Source organism: Mesoplodon densirostris, chromosome 19 (assembly GCF_025265405.1).
Source record: "Mesoplodon densirostris isolate mMesDen1 chromosome 19, mMesDen1 primary haplotype, whole genome shotgun sequence".
NCBI classification, from domain to species: domain Eukaryota; kingdom Metazoa; phylum Chordata; class Mammalia; order Artiodactyla; family Ziphiidae; genus Mesoplodon; species Mesoplodon densirostris.
The window spans coordinates 4,042,501-4,059,273 of NC_082679.1; the positions used below are offsets into that span (position 1 = coordinate 4,042,501).

Genomic DNA, 16,773 nt, shown 5'->3' on the forward strand with positions numbered 1-16,773 from the left:
GGCAGGCGGATTCTTAACCACTGCACCACCAGGGACGTCCTATTCCTATTGTTTTTATGAGCGTTTTACACTTTTAGATTCTTATTTTGTAGTATTATAGGCTTTCCAAATCAGACATATCTTTATAATTCTTGCATCTACACAAACTTTTCATTGTTCTCTAGGTGCTAGGAAACTAGGCCAGTTGCCCCCCAAAAAGAGGGTGGAATATTAGAGGACTCAGAATGCACCATTGCCAACTTTTTTTTCACTGAATTTCTGGCAATTCAAGACCCTGCCCTCACATGGATTGTAGTTGTTCTGCTCTGATAGGGATATTGACTAGAAAACAGAGTTGGAGAGGCAGGATGAGCCAGTTCTTGGAAGACTATGAACACCAAGGAGAACACGCATGTGTAGAACTTGGGGAACTGGGCAAACAGAGGATGTGGTGAGGAGGGCTGTGCCATGCAGTGAGAGTGGAGGGTGTAGAAAGGAAGCAGACTGGAAAGCCCTAGAGACTCAATGATAAAAGTCACTCAACCATTAAAAAAAATCAAATTAGTAGTCCCTATAAAATTAATTTCTAGGAACTAAGCATTTTCATATACACAAATAAATCCCAACTTCACCCTGAATGTCAACAACAACAAAGGAAAATTCTATGGAATAAATGTAATAAGAAATGTGCAAAACGTAACCCATGCAAATGTATATCTTTCAAACATTTCTGAATGGCGGAAAAATTAGATTTGAACAAATTAAGAAAATCACCTTATCCTCAGACAGAGTGACTCGGCATCACAAACATGTCACTTCTTCGTAGGCTAATTTATAAATGTACCTCAGTCCTCCAAATACACCAACAAGCTTTTCTTCTTTTTATTTTATATTGGAGTATAGTCGATTAACAACGTTGTGATAGTTTCAGGTGCAAGGCAAAGGGACTCAGCCATACATATACATGTATCCATCCATTCTCCCCCAAACTCCCCTCCCATCCAGGCTGCCATATGACATTGAGCAGAGTTCCCTGTGCTATACAGTAGGTCCTTGTTGGTTATCCATTTTAAATATAGCAGTGTGTACATGTCAATCCCAAACTCCCTGACTATCCCTTCCCTCCATCCTTCCCCCCAGTAACCATAAGTTCATTCTGCAAGTCTGTGAGTCTGTTTCTCTTTTGTTAATAAGTTCATTTGTGTCATTTCTTTTTAGATTCCGCATATAAGGGATATCATACGATATTTCACTTTCTCTGTCTGACTTACTTCACTCAGTACGCCAATCTGTAGGTCCATCCATGTTGCTGCAAATGGCATTATTTCATTCTTTTTAATGGCTTAGCAATATTCCACTGTATATATGTACTACGTCACCTTTACCCATTCCTGTCGATGGACATTTAGGTTACTTCCAGGTCTTGGCTATTGTAAACAGTGCTGCAATGAACACTGGGGTGCAAGTATCCTTTTGGACCATGTTTTTCTCAGGGTATATGCCCAGGAGTGGGATTGCTGGATCAGATGGTAGCTCTATTTTTAGCTTTTTAAGGAACCTCTATACTGTTCTCCAGAGTGGCTGTACCAACTTACATTCCCACCAACAGTGCAGGAGGGTTCCCTTCTCTCCACACCCTCTCCAGCATTTATTGTTTGTAGATTTTTTGATGATGGCCATTTTGACTGGTGTGAGGTGATACCTCATTGTAATTTTGATTTGCATTTATCTAATAATCAGCGATGTTGAAAATCTCTTCATGTGCCTCTTGGCCATCTGTATATCTTCTTTGGAGAAATGTCTATTTAGGCTTCTGCCCATTTTTTGATTGGGTTGTTTGTTTTGATGATACTAAGCCTCATGTGCTGTTTGTAAATTTTGGACACTAATCCCTTGTCAGTTGCATCATCTGCAAATATTTTCTCCCAATCCGTGGGTTGTCTTTTTGTTTTGTTTATGGTTTCCTTTGCTGTGCAAAAGCTTTTGAGTTTAACAAGCTTTTCTTCTTGAACTAGACAAGTTGATACTAAGCTCCATATGGAAAAATAAAAACGTAAGAATACTTAGGAAAACACACAAAGAGAAGAGCTATGCGGGTAGTGGGGACGAGCTGAACCAGAAATTAAAACACACCACACAGGGGCCTCCCTGGTGGCGCAAGTGGTTGAGAGTCCGCCTGCCGATGCAGGGGATACGGGTTCGTGCCCCGGTCTGGGAGGATCCCATATGCCGCGGAGCGGCTGGGCCCGTGAGCCATGGCCGCTGAGCCTGCGCGTCCGGAGCCTGCGCGTCCGGAGCCTGTGCTCCGCAACGGGGGAGGCCACAACAGTGAGAGGCCCGCATACCGCAAAAAAAAATAAATAAATAAATAAAAAATAAATAAATAAAACACACCACACAGCCTCTGAGTCGTGAGGAAATAAGAAAGCCTAGATGCGTCTGCTTATTATGACAGAAGAAACACAAGAAGGACTGGCCGTATTTTACAGGCATTTAAAAGTAGTGGGATATTATAAACAATGTGATTTCCATGTGAATGGGTGCATTTGGGAGAAGAGAAGCTTTTGCTATGGCATAGAGTCAGTAGCTGCTAAACTTATAAAGTGAAAATTTAATAAGCAGCATGACATGTACAAACTCTCAAAGTACCTCCCCACAGACCGGTGATTAATTACAAAGGGCAAATAACAGCTTTACTCTGGAGAAACCTGGGGCATGCCGAATTTCCTAAGTTAGGAAAGACCAAATCACCAGAAAGGAGAAACAAGGACAACATGGCTTGAGCGCTATTCCACCCCCAAATGCACAGCTGGCATCTAACCAGGAAGTGGTCTGGGCAAACCTCCTATTCTGTGTGTACCACGCTTCCTTTCTCTGCAGGGCCTCTCCTTCCTCAGGAGCCCTCAGTCACGTGTCTCATCAACCCCTGTATGAGCAAGGCTGTGAAGGAAAGAACCCAGCATCTCCACTCGTGAGCTTGTTTGAATCTCACTGATCCAAACAGGATTCCATGATCTGGGAGCATTTGCAGATGAACACAAACCACTGAAGTGTGGGCGGAGGAAGTACCTTGTGCAGGAACCACTGACCTTCTGACCGTCCAGCTCGAACCCAGCCCCGGGCTCTCGGCACTTGATGGCATATTTGGACCGTGTCTGGGGAGCACATCTGGGGTTTATGACGCGCAGAAACTGTTTTCTGAAAAAGGAGACGTTATCCGTCTTATCTGGGATGCTAACAGAGACTGCTGTGGAGGGGAGTAGCTGCTGTGCTTCCTGTGGAATCTTTAGTGTCGAAACCCTCGCTGCGGGTGACGGGCCCCTGCCCCAGGTATCCTCTTAGTCCGCGTGGCCTCCCAGGCTCTGTCCTCTTGTCCCTCTGCTCAGCCGGGGTGAGCAGGAATGTCACCGTGATTTCCAAACTCACCACCTGCTCTACCTTACTCTGCACGGAAGGACACTGAGTTCTATTTGTATTATCATCATTTTGTAATCTTAGGATGAGCCCTGAATTTCCCTTTAAGATCCCCCCAAAGCACCTTCTCCGTGGTGGAGACGGGGAGACGGTCCTGGATTACCCGGGGGCGGGGGCCCCTGTTACCACCAAGGTCCTGATGACAGAAGGAGCGAGTCAGCGAGGCCAGAGGCCAGGCCGATGGGACTCCGAGGCAGAAGCAGGAGAGGCGGCGCGCCTGCGGGCTTGGGAGGTGGGAGGGGATGAGGCAAGGGGCACGGGCAGCCTGCAGAGGCTTGAAAACGTGGGGGAATGAAGTCCACCCCAGGGCCTCAGGAGCAACACAGCCTGAGAACAACTTGATTTTAACACAGGGTTTCCATTTGGACTTCTGACCTCCAGAACGTAAAGTAATAAATCTGTGTTGCTTTAACCCATGGACTTGTGGTCGCCACAGCAGGAACAGGAAACATACACACTGAATATCTCTGGGGTTCTTTGGTGGTCGTTGTTCAGTTGTTTGTTTGTTTGCCAATCTGAGCTCTGCAAGCTCAGGGTTTGAATCTGTCGTGTCCAAGGATGTACTTCTAAACCAGGCACATTGCAAATACCCAATAAATATGTTGATGCTTGGGTCAAAAAGGACTTCAGGCCACGAAGGCAGCAGCTTATGGGTCAAGTGAGGCCTCAGACGTGCTCAGGTATGTCTGCAGAAGCCCGCTGCCCACTCCAGCCTGAGCCCTGTGGAAACGAGCGCCAGGCTCCTGGGGAGGGGCAGTTCCCCTTCCTGTGGGGCTGCTGACGTGACGTCCCGTGACGGGGAGGACCAGCCTCCCAGTGGACACACCCTGTGTGTCTGTCTGTCCTGTGAGCACCGTGGTCTCCTCCATCGGCACCGCCTGGACCACAGGGACGAGACGCCATGACCCCCAGCCTCACGGCCCTGCTCTGCCTTGGTGAGATGGAGGAGGGGGAGGGGAAGCCCTGGCCAGGGAGGGACCCCTGCCCACAGCCAGGCTGCTCCGTCAGGAGAGCCCAGGACTCAGGAGGCTCCCGGGGAGGAGAGGCGCTGCTCAGGGTTCAGGGCAAACCTCTCACAGGGGCCTCTCTTCCAGGGCTGAGTGTGGGCCTGAGGACCCCGGTGCAGGCAGGTGAGTCTGTCCCCAGGTGTCCCAGCTCCCTCCTGCTCATGGGGACAAGGGGCCACCCCCAGGCAATGGGGATGGGGAGCAGCAGTTCTGGGCTGAAGGCGGGGGGAGTCTGGGAGGTTGGGGGCTGAGAGCTGGGGACCTGGGGGTGAGGATGTCTTGTGACGCAGCCTCTGATGTCCTTCCAGGCACCCTCCCCAAACCCACCATCTGGGCTGAGCCAGGCTCTGTGATCCCCAGGGGGAGCCCCGTGACCATCTGGTGTCAGGGGACCCCGGAGGCCCAGGAGTTCCGAATGGATAAAGAGGGAAGCTCAGCTTTCTGGGACGCACAGAGTCCACTGGAGCCCGAGGACAAGGGCAAGTTCTCCATCCCACACATGACACACTCCGACGCAGGGAGGTATCACTGTTACTACTTCAGCCCCACTGGCTGGTCAGAGCGCAGTGACCCCCTGGAGCTGGTGGTGACAGGTAGGAGGACACTCGGGGGTCCCGGCCTCAGGCTCTGCCCTCAGGAAGGGGGTCTGCTCTCAGGGGTGTGTCCTTCTCACAGCCCAGCCCCGGGGGAGGGGAGGGGAGTGTGAGCCCCATTTCACAAGCTCCCTCCTTCTCTCCTAGGGGCCCACAGCAAACCCACCCTCTCAGCCCTGCCGAGCCCTGTGGTGACCTCGGGAGGGACCGTAACCCTCCAGTGTGGCTCATGGCAGGGATGGGAAGGGTTCATTCTGACTAAGGAAGGAGAACCCAAGTCCTTCTGGACCCTGGATGCACAGCGACTCCCCGATGGGCAGGCCCGGGCCCTGCTCCCCGTGGGTCGCGTGACCCCCAGCCACAGGTGGACGTTCAGATGCCACGGCTTTTACAGGCACACCCCCCAGGTGTGGTCGGCCCCCAGTGACCCCCTGGAGCTCCTGGTCCCAGGTGAGGAGGTCCCACCCTGGCCTCATGCACTTTTTGAGGCACGAGACAGATTATTAGGTGCTTTTCTCCCAGGATTGTCCCAGATGAGAGGGTGGGGTGAGGGGGGAGTGGGGCGCACAGGACAGAGACACAGAGTGTGAGCAACAGTGAGGCCTGGGGACCAGGACGGGAGAAGGGGCTTCATGGGAGGAAGCAGCCCCTACAGCCCAGGCTGGTCGTCCCCCAGGTGTGTCTGGGAAGCCCTCCCTCCTGACCCCGCAGGGCCCTGTCGTAGCCTTTGGACAGAGCCTGACCCTCCAGTGTCGCTCTGACGTCGGCTATGACAGATTCGCTCTGTCCCAGGAGGGGGGACAGGCCCTCCCCCAGCGCCCTGGCCGGCAGCCCCATGCTGGGCTCTCTCAGGCCGACTTCCCCCTGGGCCCGGTGACCAGCACCCACGGGGGCCGGTACAGATGCTACGGTGGACACAACCTCTCCTCCGAGTGGTCGGCCCCCAGTGACCCCCTGGACATCCTGGTGGCAGGTGAGGAGCCAGCGGGTCAGTCAGGGACCCAGACTCTGCACAGGCCCTGCCGGGGGAGCCCCAGGTGGTGATGCTGGGACCAGGCGTGAGGGGTCCGCAGGGAGGGAGGGAGAGAGACAGAGAGAGATGAGGGTGGGCAGGGAGAGGGAGAGACTCACAGAAAACAGAGACAGACAGAGATGAGGGGCCTCAGGGAGGCCCTGCTGAGTCGCAGTTCAGAACCAGGGGGCGGGCAGCCCCTCACCCCGCTTCCTCTCTCTAGGATGGTTCCCTGACACGCCCTCCCTCTCGGTGCAGCCGGGCCCCGTGGTGGCCTCAGGAGAGAACGTGACCCTGCTGTGTCAGTCAGGGAGCACAAGGGAAACTTTCCTTCTGTCCAAGGAGGGGGCAGCCCAGCCCCCACTGCGTCTTAGATCAAAGTACCGAGGTCGGCATTTCCAGGCCGAATTCTCCCTGAGTCCTGTGACCTCAGCCCACAGTGGGACCTACAGGTGCTACAGCTCACTCAGCAGTAACCCCTACCTGCTGTCACACGCCAGTGCCCCCCTGGAGCTCGCGGTCTCAGGTGAGGCGCCCCAGCCCTGTTGCCTCTGTGTCCCTGTTGTCAGCCCTGAAGGTGACCCCCTTTCTAGGATAGGAGTGGGGGTTCCAAAGGAGAGTTAAGGGAGGGTCATCCGGATGGGGATCCAGCCTGCAGAGGGATGGAGGGAAACAAGGCCCTCCCGTCCCTGCTCCTTCTCAGTCCGGTCACCAGACTTCTCAGACGGGAGGAGGGGGAAAGCCAAGGGCAGCCCCAGAGCAGATACAGCACAAGAGTGTGAGCAGAAGGGGGGGGCTCCCAGGGAAGCCGCAGTCCCTCACCCAACTACAGGCATTTTCCCAGGATCCTCTGGGGACACCACCGCCCACACACAGGGCCCAATTCAAGAGCTGGTGAGCCACTGGGGCCTCTGTCCAGTACGTGGACACCTGGCCCCAGGCCTGTCCCTTGAGGTCCTCAGCTGCTCTAAATCCTGACCCAATCTCAGCACAGCTTGTGTCCCAGGGGTGCTGGGAGTTAGGTAGAGATGCTGGAGTGACCACAGGCTCCAGGGGCTCTGAGGCTGGTGGATGAAGGGTGGGGGTCATGGAGAGGGAATGACCCCTCGGGGCCCATCCTGGGGGAGGAGCGGTGGGCTGACATGGGGAGAAGCAGCCCCCGACCCTCACCTCCTGTCCTGACCCCCAGGAGGCTCTGAAGTTGGGATCCTTCCCCCCACGGAGCCAGGCCCGCAGACGGGTGAGTGAGAGTCTGTGGGAAATGGTGTTGGGTCCAGGGGTGCAGGGCTCAGTTATGCCCTTGGTCCAGGCACCTCTGGAGATGCTCATTTGGACCCCCTTCCCCTGCCTGGGCCTCAGTTTCTCCAAGTGTAAAAGCAGAGAATCGTGGCCCAGAGCTTAAATTTCCTTCAGTTCTGACTTCTGGCTGTGACCCCCCAGGAGAGGAGGCCTCACAGGGAGGCCCCTGAGGATGTGACTGTATGGGGGCCAGTCCCCAGTGCCGCAGTGATGTTGGCATTGTACGGGGAGGGAGAGGGAAAGATGAAGAGTCCACTGCACACAACTGGCCCCTACCCCAGTCCCTGCTGTGGTGGGGGAGGGTAGGGTAACAAGGAAAGACCCTCGGCTCCAGATGAGACCCTCGGACAGGCCCCCCTGCAGATGAGAAGCCCCCAGAGCACAAAGCTGGTGTCCACCTTGGGCGGGGCGCAGCAGGAAGACAGCTCAGGGAGCTCACAGCTCTGGGTTCTAATCCCAGCTCTGCCATGTCCAGGCTGGGTCACCTGGGGTTTGTGAATTCCCTCTCTGTGCCTCAGTTTCCTCGTCTGTAAAATGGGTGGGGCGGGTTAGAGGAGATGAATGCACAGACCCCAGCACGGGCCTGCACACAGTAGGAGCTCAACTGAATGGCATCTTGGGCTCACTCATGACGTCACTGGTGCCCCAGGTCTCAAACGGTACCTGAACGTTCTGATCGGGGTCTCGGTGGCCTTCGTCCTGCTGCTCCTCGTCCTCCTCGTCCTCCTCGTCCGACACCGGGGTCAGAGCAGACGCAGGAAGTCGGGTGAGTAGGGAACGGGGTGACCCAGGCCCCTGCAGGTGTTGGGCTTAGGGCACCAGCCAAAGGGAAACCAAGAGATGGGCAAGGTCAGCTTAGAAAAAGATGGTCCAGAGTCTGAAACTCAAAAATCTAGAAAGAAAACACGTACTGTCAGCTGCCATGTATAATTTAAGGTATTTTCCTCCTTTTCAACCTCATGAAGTGTTGAAACGTGTACGCGAGTGTGAGTTCAGGTCTCCTTCTTTCCTCCTGAATCCCGTGTGAGGGGCGGGGGTCCCAAGAGTCCCAGGGCCCAGCCTCTGTCACCTGCCCCAGCCCAGGGCGAGGCTGATTTGCACCCTCCCGCAGGGGCTGCAGACCCAGAGCCCAAGGACAGAGGCCTGCAGAGCAGGTAACTCCCGCCCAGAAGACACCCAGGCCCACCCCGCCCGCAGCTCCCCCTCATTCTCCCCTAACACGCCCGCCTCCTCCCCAGCTCCTGCCCAGCCGCCGCCGCCGCCCAGGACCAGGCCCTCTGTGAGCAGAAGCGGACGGGGTGGGGGACACAGGGTTCTGGAGGCAGTGGGGGAGGGGAAGGCTGGGAAGGGGTGGGCTCAGGGGGTGCGGACGGAAACCCCACACTTCCCCTCACCCCTGGGTCTCAGTGGCCCCTTCTGGGTGCACTGTGGGGGCTCCAGCCCTGAGGGATCTCGGGGAAGCCCGCCCAGCGGTACACACCCTGTTCCTCCCCAGCAGATGCTGCCGTGAAGGACCCACAGCCTGAGGAGGGGGTGCAGCTGGACCATCCGGTGAGACCCCTGCTCCTGTCCAGGCCACCAAACACCTTCTTGTTGCCAAACTCAGTCCAATGGACACGCCTCTGTCCTAACATCCCAGCTCCAGCAGCGTCCCACACTGACTTCTCCTTCTGGGCTTCCTGGGTCCTCCTGCTGTGACTCCACCCCTCCTGTTTCCTTGTGACCTCATGGCCCCTCCTTCGGGGTCCCCTTTCCTGGCTCCTCGTCCTCTGTCTGACCTTCTGGCATTGCAGAGAAGCCCCACGTCTCAAGAGGATTTGTGAATTACTGAATCACCTGAAAGTCCCCAGGCCCCCCTTCCTTCATTCACCCAAAAGTGGTGCACAAGGAGAGCGCATCCCCCCGGCTCCCTGTAGGTGCTGCAGGTGCAGCAGGGAGCTCACCTGGTGGGTGAGAGAGACTATATGTAAAGAAGCAGGTAGCGTCCTAGAATGCAAGGTCCCGATAAGGAAAGTAAAGCAAGAGAAGGTGACAGAGTGCATGGGGGTGGGGGGCAGCAAGTGCAAAGGTCCTGAGGCAGAGACCTGCTTTTGCAGGAAGATGGCTGTGCGGCTGGAGCCAAATGAGCAAGGGAGATAATGTGTTAATACAGAAATCAGAACCGTAGAAAGAATCCAGAGGCTCCAAGGTGTTAGGAGGTCCCTGGAGTTTCCATGAGGAAAGTGACCTGACCTAAGGTTTTAAAGTATCACTCTGGCAACACAGTGGAAAGCTGACGGGAGATCACAGTGGATCCAGGAAGTCCCCTTTCTGTCTTACTCTCTCCCTCCAGCAGAACAGGCAGGATGCAGACCCCCAGGAGGGGATGTATGCCCAGGTGAACCACTCAAGATCAAGACTAAGGCGGGGGGTGGCCACCTCTCCTTCCTCCCTGTCGGGGAGATTGCTGGACACGAAGGACAGACAAGTGGAAGAGGATGGGCAGAGGGACAGTCAGGTGGGTCCCATCCTGTCTGGGCCCCCAGTCTTCCCCCACTCCAACCACCCTCCCTCCCTCTCCCTCACCACAGGCCGCCGCATCTGAAGCCCCCCAGGATGTGACCTATGCCCAGCTGAACCACTTGACCTTCAGACGGGAGACTGCACCCCCTGCCCCCCAGTCAGGGGAACCCCCAGAAGAGCCCAGCGTGTATGCTGCTCTCGCCATCCGCTAGCCCAGGAAGGACCCAGACCCCACGCTCCAGGGAGGAAGACTGCACGGACCCCGGAAGGCACAGGAGCTGCCTGCCCACAGTGGACACCACCTAACGACCATCAGACAGCCTGGACTCCCAACACAGACCACCAGGAGCCCCTGGGACCCTTCGCAGTCACCTGATTCCACCCTCAAAGATAACTAATATCCTTACATTTGGGAAATAATGCAACAGACTTTTCAAAAATCAATGTGTGAATTGAAAACCAAAATCAAAACAATAAAACAAAACAGAAGTGGGAAAATGTTTTCAATGAATGATATTGTAAACAATACACATCAAAGATATGAATTGAGAAAATTAAGAATCATGAATGAATATATTAGAAAAGCCTTTAAAAAAATCGATGACCTAACATATAATACCAAGACTTTAGGAAAAAATAGCAAATTATTTCAAATGAAGGTAGAAGGTGGGAATAATAATGACAAGGGTAGCTAATAATGAAGAGAACCAAAAAGTAGAGAAAATCAATTAAGGCAACAAATAAACTCATTCTTGAAAACATTCATGAATCCTAGCCACCACGGCCGAGGGAAAAAGATAGAAGGCACACATTTCTAAAATCATGAAAGAAATTGCAGACAGCACTACGAATCCTACAAACTTTATAAAAATAGTAACAGAACATTATGAAAAATTTGATACCAACATACAGAAAATGTAGACGGAATGGAAATCTTCAAGTGTACAATTTACTAAATGGATATAAGAATAAATGGAAAATCTATCACCTTATACATTGATTCTGTAATCAAAACTTACCCACGACTGAACTATATAGAATCTAAAAAATTCAAAATGAAAGAAATAGTAGAATGGTGCTTACCGGGGTTGGAGCGAGGGGGAAATGGGAAGATATTGGTCAAAGGGCACAAGCTTCCAGTTATAAGATGAATAAATTCTGGGGATCTAATATACAGCATGGTGGTTATAGCTAATCACACTGTATCCCATTCTTGAGTGTTTTGAAGAGAGTAGATCTTAAATGTTCTCACCAGAAAAAGAAATTGCAACTGTGTGATGAGATGCAGACAAATACTATGGTGGTCATCACTTTCCGATGTGTAAGTGTACAGTTCAGGAAGCTTCACTGGTGGTTTCTTCCAAGCACTCATGTACTCATGAAAGACACACACACAAGCACACACACACAGACACCCCAAAATTGCACAAACATTTCCTGAGAACAGAAAAAGAAGAAACATACCTCAACACATCAGATCAGGAAAATATTTACACCAAAACCTGACAAGGGAATTATAAATGGGAAAGTCCCAGGAAGATCTCTCACATGAGCTTAGATGGAAATCCCTAAACAAAGTGTACACAAATAAGATTTAGTGATATATTAAAAGGACATTACGTCATGACCATACTTTGGGGTCTTTTTTTTTTTGAAGGATAGAGTAACTTAAAATTTTAAAAATCTATCACATAATGCAATACTTTAATAGAACAAATAAAAAATAATCATCTCAATAGATGCAGACAAAGCCTTTGATAAAATATACTAACAGTTCCTGGTGAAAATAAAATCGCATCAGAAATAAAAGGGAATTTCCTTTCATTGATGAAGGCATGTTTAACAATCAACACTAGACATCTTTCGTAAAGGTGAGAACCTGAGGTCCTTTCTTCTATGATGGGCAATGATCCAAGTATGTTCCCTATGACCACTTGTATTCACCAGGGCACTGGAGGCACCAACCAAGTAAGTAAAACAAAACAAAGCGAGAAGCTCTGAAGTGGATAAGAATAATATTGTACTATTAAGAGACTGCACAGTTGTGTTTGTAGAAAATCCAAAATAATGTAAAGATGTTCTACTCTAATTAAAAAGGAGTTTTCCAGCATCGCTGCATACATGGTCAATATATAGAATTCAAATGCGTTCAGGACTTCCGGTTCTTGATTGAGATGAAGTAAATGAATGTCTCCCTGTTCCATGACTTTATACCAGTGACCTGATTGTATACTCCTGAATTCCAAGAGCCATAAGATAATATATTTGGGCTGTTTTAATCCACCAAGTTTGTGGTAATTTGTGGTACAGGGAAGCAATACAACCACTTGAATTTTCTTCTGATTAGTGTTTGCATAGTACATTTTTCATCCTTCTACTTTTTTAATGTGGTAAAATATACACACCATGATATTTACCACCATTTAAACATTATTAAAGTGCGAAGTTAGTGGCCTTAAGTACATTTACCATGTTCGGCAATCATGACCACTGTCCATCTTCCAGAACATTTTCATAATCCCAAACAGAAACTCTGTACCCATTAAGCAAGAACTCCCCATGCCCCCTAAGAACCAGCCACCGGTCATCTCCATTCTAATTCCTGCCTTTAGGAATCTGGCTATTCTAGGCTGTTTGTGTAGGTGAAATCATACAAAACGTGACATTTTGTGTCAGCCTTATTTCACTTTGAATAATGTTTCCAACGTTCATTCATATTGTTCATTCTTTTAACCTATTTACATGTTATATTAGAAGTGAGTTTCTGGGACTTCCCTGGTGGCGCAGTGGCTGGGAATCCTCCTGCCAATGGAGGGAACACAGGTTCGATCCCTGGTCTGGGAGGATCCCCCGTGCAACTAGGCCCGTGCGCCACAACTATTGAGCCCTCACACCACAACTACTAAAGCCAGGGCACCTACAGCCCATGCTCCACAACAAGAGAAGCCACCGCAATAAGAGGCCCACGCACCACAATAAGAAGCCCGCGCACCACAACAGAGAGTAGGCCCCGCTCGCCGCAGCTAGAAAAAGCCCGTGCACAGCGATGAAGACCCAACACGGCCAAAAATAGATAAATAAATAAATTTATTTATTAAAAAAAAAAAAGAAGTGAGTTTCTTATGGACTTCATAGTGTAGGTGGTGGTTTTTTCTTAAACCAATCTTACAAGCTCTTTTAATTGCTGTGTTTAGCCCATTTACATATAATATTATTACTGATAAAAGACTGTTACTTAGGTTTGTCGTTTTCTTTTTTTTTTAAGTTTTGTCCCCCCTCTTTCTTGTTCTTCTATTTACCCTTTCCTGGGATTTAAAAATATTTTTAGCATACCATTTTAATTTCTCTGTTGGTGCTGTAACTATAAGTCTTTGACTGCTGTTGAAGTGGCTGTTCTAGAGATTATCAGGCACATACCTAACTTTACACAGTAAAGGTAGAGTTAGTATTTTACCTTTTCAAGGGAGACGTAGAAACCTTACAAATCTATAGGTCTCCTTGTTCTTACCCCTTTATGTTGTAGCTGTTGTATGTGTTATCTCTGCGTAGAAGCCCAGGGCTGTGTCGGGGCCTAGGGAGCCAGGTCAAGGGGAGTGAGCTCTCCCCAGACCTCCTGCTGCAGCTCCCCAACCGCCACCCCCGTCACCTGAGGGGGGAAGAGCAGGTCTGGGCTGATGGCGCCCAGTCTGGGGACGGCTATGGAGTGACATCTTGGGAAACTGAGGCCATAAGGGTACCCCTGACACTTCAGGTCTGCGTCCTTTCAGGACAAACTGAAACCCCACGTGTTCATCTTTGCCTCCTAATTAGATGCAGAGGAGACACTGGAGATGCTCACCTCCAGGTACCGGGACTGGCATGATCAGCTCCAGAGACTCATTCAAGATCAGAGAGATTACTGAAGCATTTCTGCCTCTCCTCACCCATACCCTGTCTTTTTTGTTCTCAGGGGTAACTGACATTCTCAGTCCATCACAAAACAAGTCAGACGCCAACAGTGATGACTAGGAGAAATTCTTAATTTGGGGCTGGGCTCCGAGGGTCACAACCTGTTAATGGAATGCAGGGGACCTGAGAGGACATGGAGAGATCCTAGGGTGATTTGGGATCTGCTCTGACCTCTGTGACCTCTTTTTCCACAGTTCCTAGCCTCATACCCACAAGACTACACAGTGGAGAATCTCACCCAGACGGGCGTGGCTGGCTCAATCCTGCGGGTCCTCAGGATTCTGCTCTTTCAGGCTCAACACGGCCACGGAGGAACCCAAGATGCAGCCAGGAGGTAAACACAGAGGGAACAAACCCACCATTCGGTGAGTTCGATCCTTGTATGACTAGGAGGTTTGGGAGGAAAATCTGCAGTATGAATTGAGGGAACTGTCTGCTGAGAATTTCAAGGGGGATAAATGCTGGCACGCAGGAAATGCCTGGGTTGTTGCCTGTAGAGACTCTTCTGGAACTAAAGTGTGGTAATTTCCCTCCTTACCATTATTGATTATTCTTGACCACTCCCCTTCTTGTTTTACTCCTGTGGTTTGAGGCCACATCCACACCACAGGTTTGGGTCCACACCACAGGTTTGGGTCCACACCACAGGTTTGGGTCCACACCTACAGTCACCTTCCTGCTCTGCCACTTTCCTGTAATACATTTTGCTTTATTTCTAATTTCCACACTCACTGGTGTGTGCTCTTGACCTCTATCCCTTCAGCCTAGAACCAGAATATGTTTTAATCAACTGAGTAAATGGGTGAAATTCAGGTCTAGTTTAAAACACATAAATCCCAAACCATTTCCGAAAACCCTCTCTGGACCCCCTCAAGTCTTATTCTCCTCCAAAATCATACACGGAAGAGTTTCTGCCAAAATACCATCAGTTTGAATGAGCACAAGGTGGACTTCCCTGGCGGCGCAGTGGTTAAGAATCCACCTGCCAATGCAGGGGACAGGGGTTCAAGACCTGGTCCAGGAAGATCCCACATGCCATGGAGCAACTAAGCCCGTGTGCCACAACTATGGAGCCTGTGCTCTAGAGCCCGTGAGCCACAACTACTGAGCCTGCGTGCCACAGCTACTGAAGCCCACGCTCCTAGAGCCTGGGCTCCGCAACAAGAGAAACCACCATAATGAGAAGCCCACGCACCGCAACAAAGAGTAGCCCCCGCTTGCCGCAACTAGAGAGAGCCTGTGCACAGCAATGAAGACCCAACGCAGCCAAAAATAAATAAATAAATAGATTTATGAATGAGCGCAAGGTGTTTGAAGTGACAGCCAGGTGGTGTGCTGGCAAACCAGCTCTAGGAAAACATCACTTTTCCTCAGTGTTCTGATTTGTTTACATTATCTCTTTCTTTGGTAAATACTCCCTTCATGCCCAACTTCAAGATGCCAGTTTGAGTGCACTGGATACACAGTTGGGAATAGAATCAACTTTCACAAGTGAGTATGAGCCCACCGTGGCACCTCACAGATGACCCTGAGGTCCTTCTATCCTGTAGGTCATAGTAAGTTCCACCTCAATCTTATGCCACGGTTTCAGTGAAATTGTGATGCCCAAATCCCAGTACATTTCACACTAGAGGTAAATAGAAAACAGGCATAATCAGTTGTGGGAGAAACGCTGAGCCTGACATGAAGGTTTAACATGGGAGATATGAGTCCAAGCAGGTTGGAAACGCCCAAGTCTCTCATATGTATGCATTTCTCCCCTGCTGACCCCTTCACCTTTGCCCCTTAATGATAATTTAGGTGAGTATAGAATTCCTCACTCACAGTTAATTCCTTGACTGTATTTTCCCCATATCTTTTGGCATTTTCTCTCTTCAATTTCCTTCCCTTTGCTGCGAAATAGCAAGACACACTTCATGTATAGACACACGCACCCTAGCAATTGTAAGTTCTCGCTACATCTCTGTAAAAGACCAACAATTGGCCTTTCATGCTGTCGCAGACATTGTCCTCACTGATTTCATTCTGAAATTCACAATATCCATGGGCCCTTCTCTTTCCATTCCTCATCTACCTTAACTTTCTAATTCCGGTCTCTCTGCACTGCATCCTAAACAATCTCCTCAATGTTGTATTCCAAGTTCATGATTGGCTCTTCAGCTGTATCTTCTCCTTGATGGAAAGAATATCTTGAGTGTATTAATGAAAGTATTATGTTTTACCTGTAAAGTGTTTGCCTAATTCATTGCTAAAATCCTATATACTTTTGCAATATAATCCCTTTTGCTGTTTCCAGAATTTATTTTCCTTCTTTAATTTTTCAGATGTGTAAACATGCTTAAATTAAAATGTTTCATATATTCCTAGTATTCTATCTCCTTGGATAGGATAATACAAGTTACTAGCTCTGTAGATAGTCTTCTTAGCACTTTTTCTCATTATTAGGATTTATCTTTTATGTTCATTCCTAATGCTCAGCTCCCAGACACGTGATTTTCTATAGAGAGTTTCTCCCAGGTCTGTCCTGACATTCAGAGCTGAAATGGGTGACTTCTTGCAGCTGCCCTGCCCCACAGCATCCGCTCTCTCAAAGTTAGCATCTGACTAGGCATGTACCTGGAAGGGATGACCCCAAGGTGAGCCTCACACTCACAGGTGGGACAGATATCCATGTACAACTATAATGAATTGAACCTGTTTTACAACTGCACAGGGGACACGGCTCAGTGCTGACCTTGGGGCTGGGTCAGTGGGCACAGATATCCCAGTGCCTGGCCACAAATGAGGTGGAGGGGCAACACCGATTCCAAACTTGACCTGAAGCCCTGACCCCTCCCTGCCTCTGAGGACCTGAGGTCCCTGTCCTTCCACACACAGGTGGAAACCTCTATTCTAATGACCACTTGCTGGACTCAGGCACTGGTAGTCACTAAGCTTTCACTTCTTTTTTTTGTTGTGG

At 50.2% G+C, this 16,773-nt stretch overlaps 1 protein-coding gene across 5 annotated transcripts; it reads left to right on the forward strand.

The window, feature by feature from the left end:
• The first annotated feature begins 4,309 nt into the window (after positions 1 to 4,309).
• Positions 4,310 to 14,152, forward strand: LOC132480816 (leukocyte immunoglobulin-like receptor subfamily A member 6). 5 transcript variants are annotated; one of them, XM_060085299.1, is made up of 13 exons: positions 4,310 to 4,388; positions 4,548 to 4,583; positions 4,769 to 5,053; positions 5,201 to 5,503; positions 5,730 to 6,026; positions 6,289 to 6,591; positions 7,255 to 7,305; positions 8,014 to 8,130; positions 8,476 to 8,518; positions 8,603 to 8,643; positions 8,863 to 8,915; positions 9,697 to 9,861; positions 9,935 to 10,078. In XM_060085299.1, exons 1-13 carry the CDS (start codon positions 4,355 to 4,357, stop codon positions 10,076 to 10,078), a joined length of 1,872 nt encoding a protein of 623 aa, XP_059941282.1. In that variant the 5' UTR covers positions 4,310 to 4,354. The 5 variants fall into 5 exon arrangements, with proteins under 5 accessions (XP_059941282.1, XP_059941277.1, XP_059941278.1 ...); XM_060085294.1 differs by lacking the exons at positions 7,255 to 7,305; positions 8,014 to 8,130; positions 8,476 to 8,518; ... (1 more) ...; positions 8,863 to 8,915; positions 9,935 to 10,078 and adding an exon at positions 14,014 to 14,152 and having other exon boundaries at positions 4,355 to 4,388; positions 6,289 to 6,596; positions 9,858 to 9,919; XM_060085295.1 differs by lacking the exons at positions 7,255 to 7,305; positions 8,014 to 8,130; positions 8,476 to 8,518; ... (2 more) ...; positions 9,697 to 9,861; positions 9,935 to 10,078 and adding exons at positions 13,816 to 13,866; positions 14,007 to 14,152 and having other exon boundaries at positions 4,355 to 4,388.
• The last annotated feature ends 2,621 nt before the right edge of the window (positions 14,153 to 16,773 follow it).

Bases quoted from the DNA above. Each gene is read 5' to 3' on its own strand.
- LOC132480816 (XM_060085299.1), top strand. From the start codon at position 4,355: ATGACCCCCAGCCTCACGGCCCTGCTCTGCCTTG. The intron at 4,389-4,547 runs GTGAGATGGAGG...CCTCTCTTCCAG, and splicing joins CACGGCCCTGCTCTGCCTTG to GGCTGAGTGTGGGCCTGAGG. The intron at 8,131-8,475 runs GTGAGTAGGGAA...ACCCTCCCGCAG, and splicing joins GAGCAGACGCAGGAAGTCGG to GGGCTGCAGACCCAGAGCCC.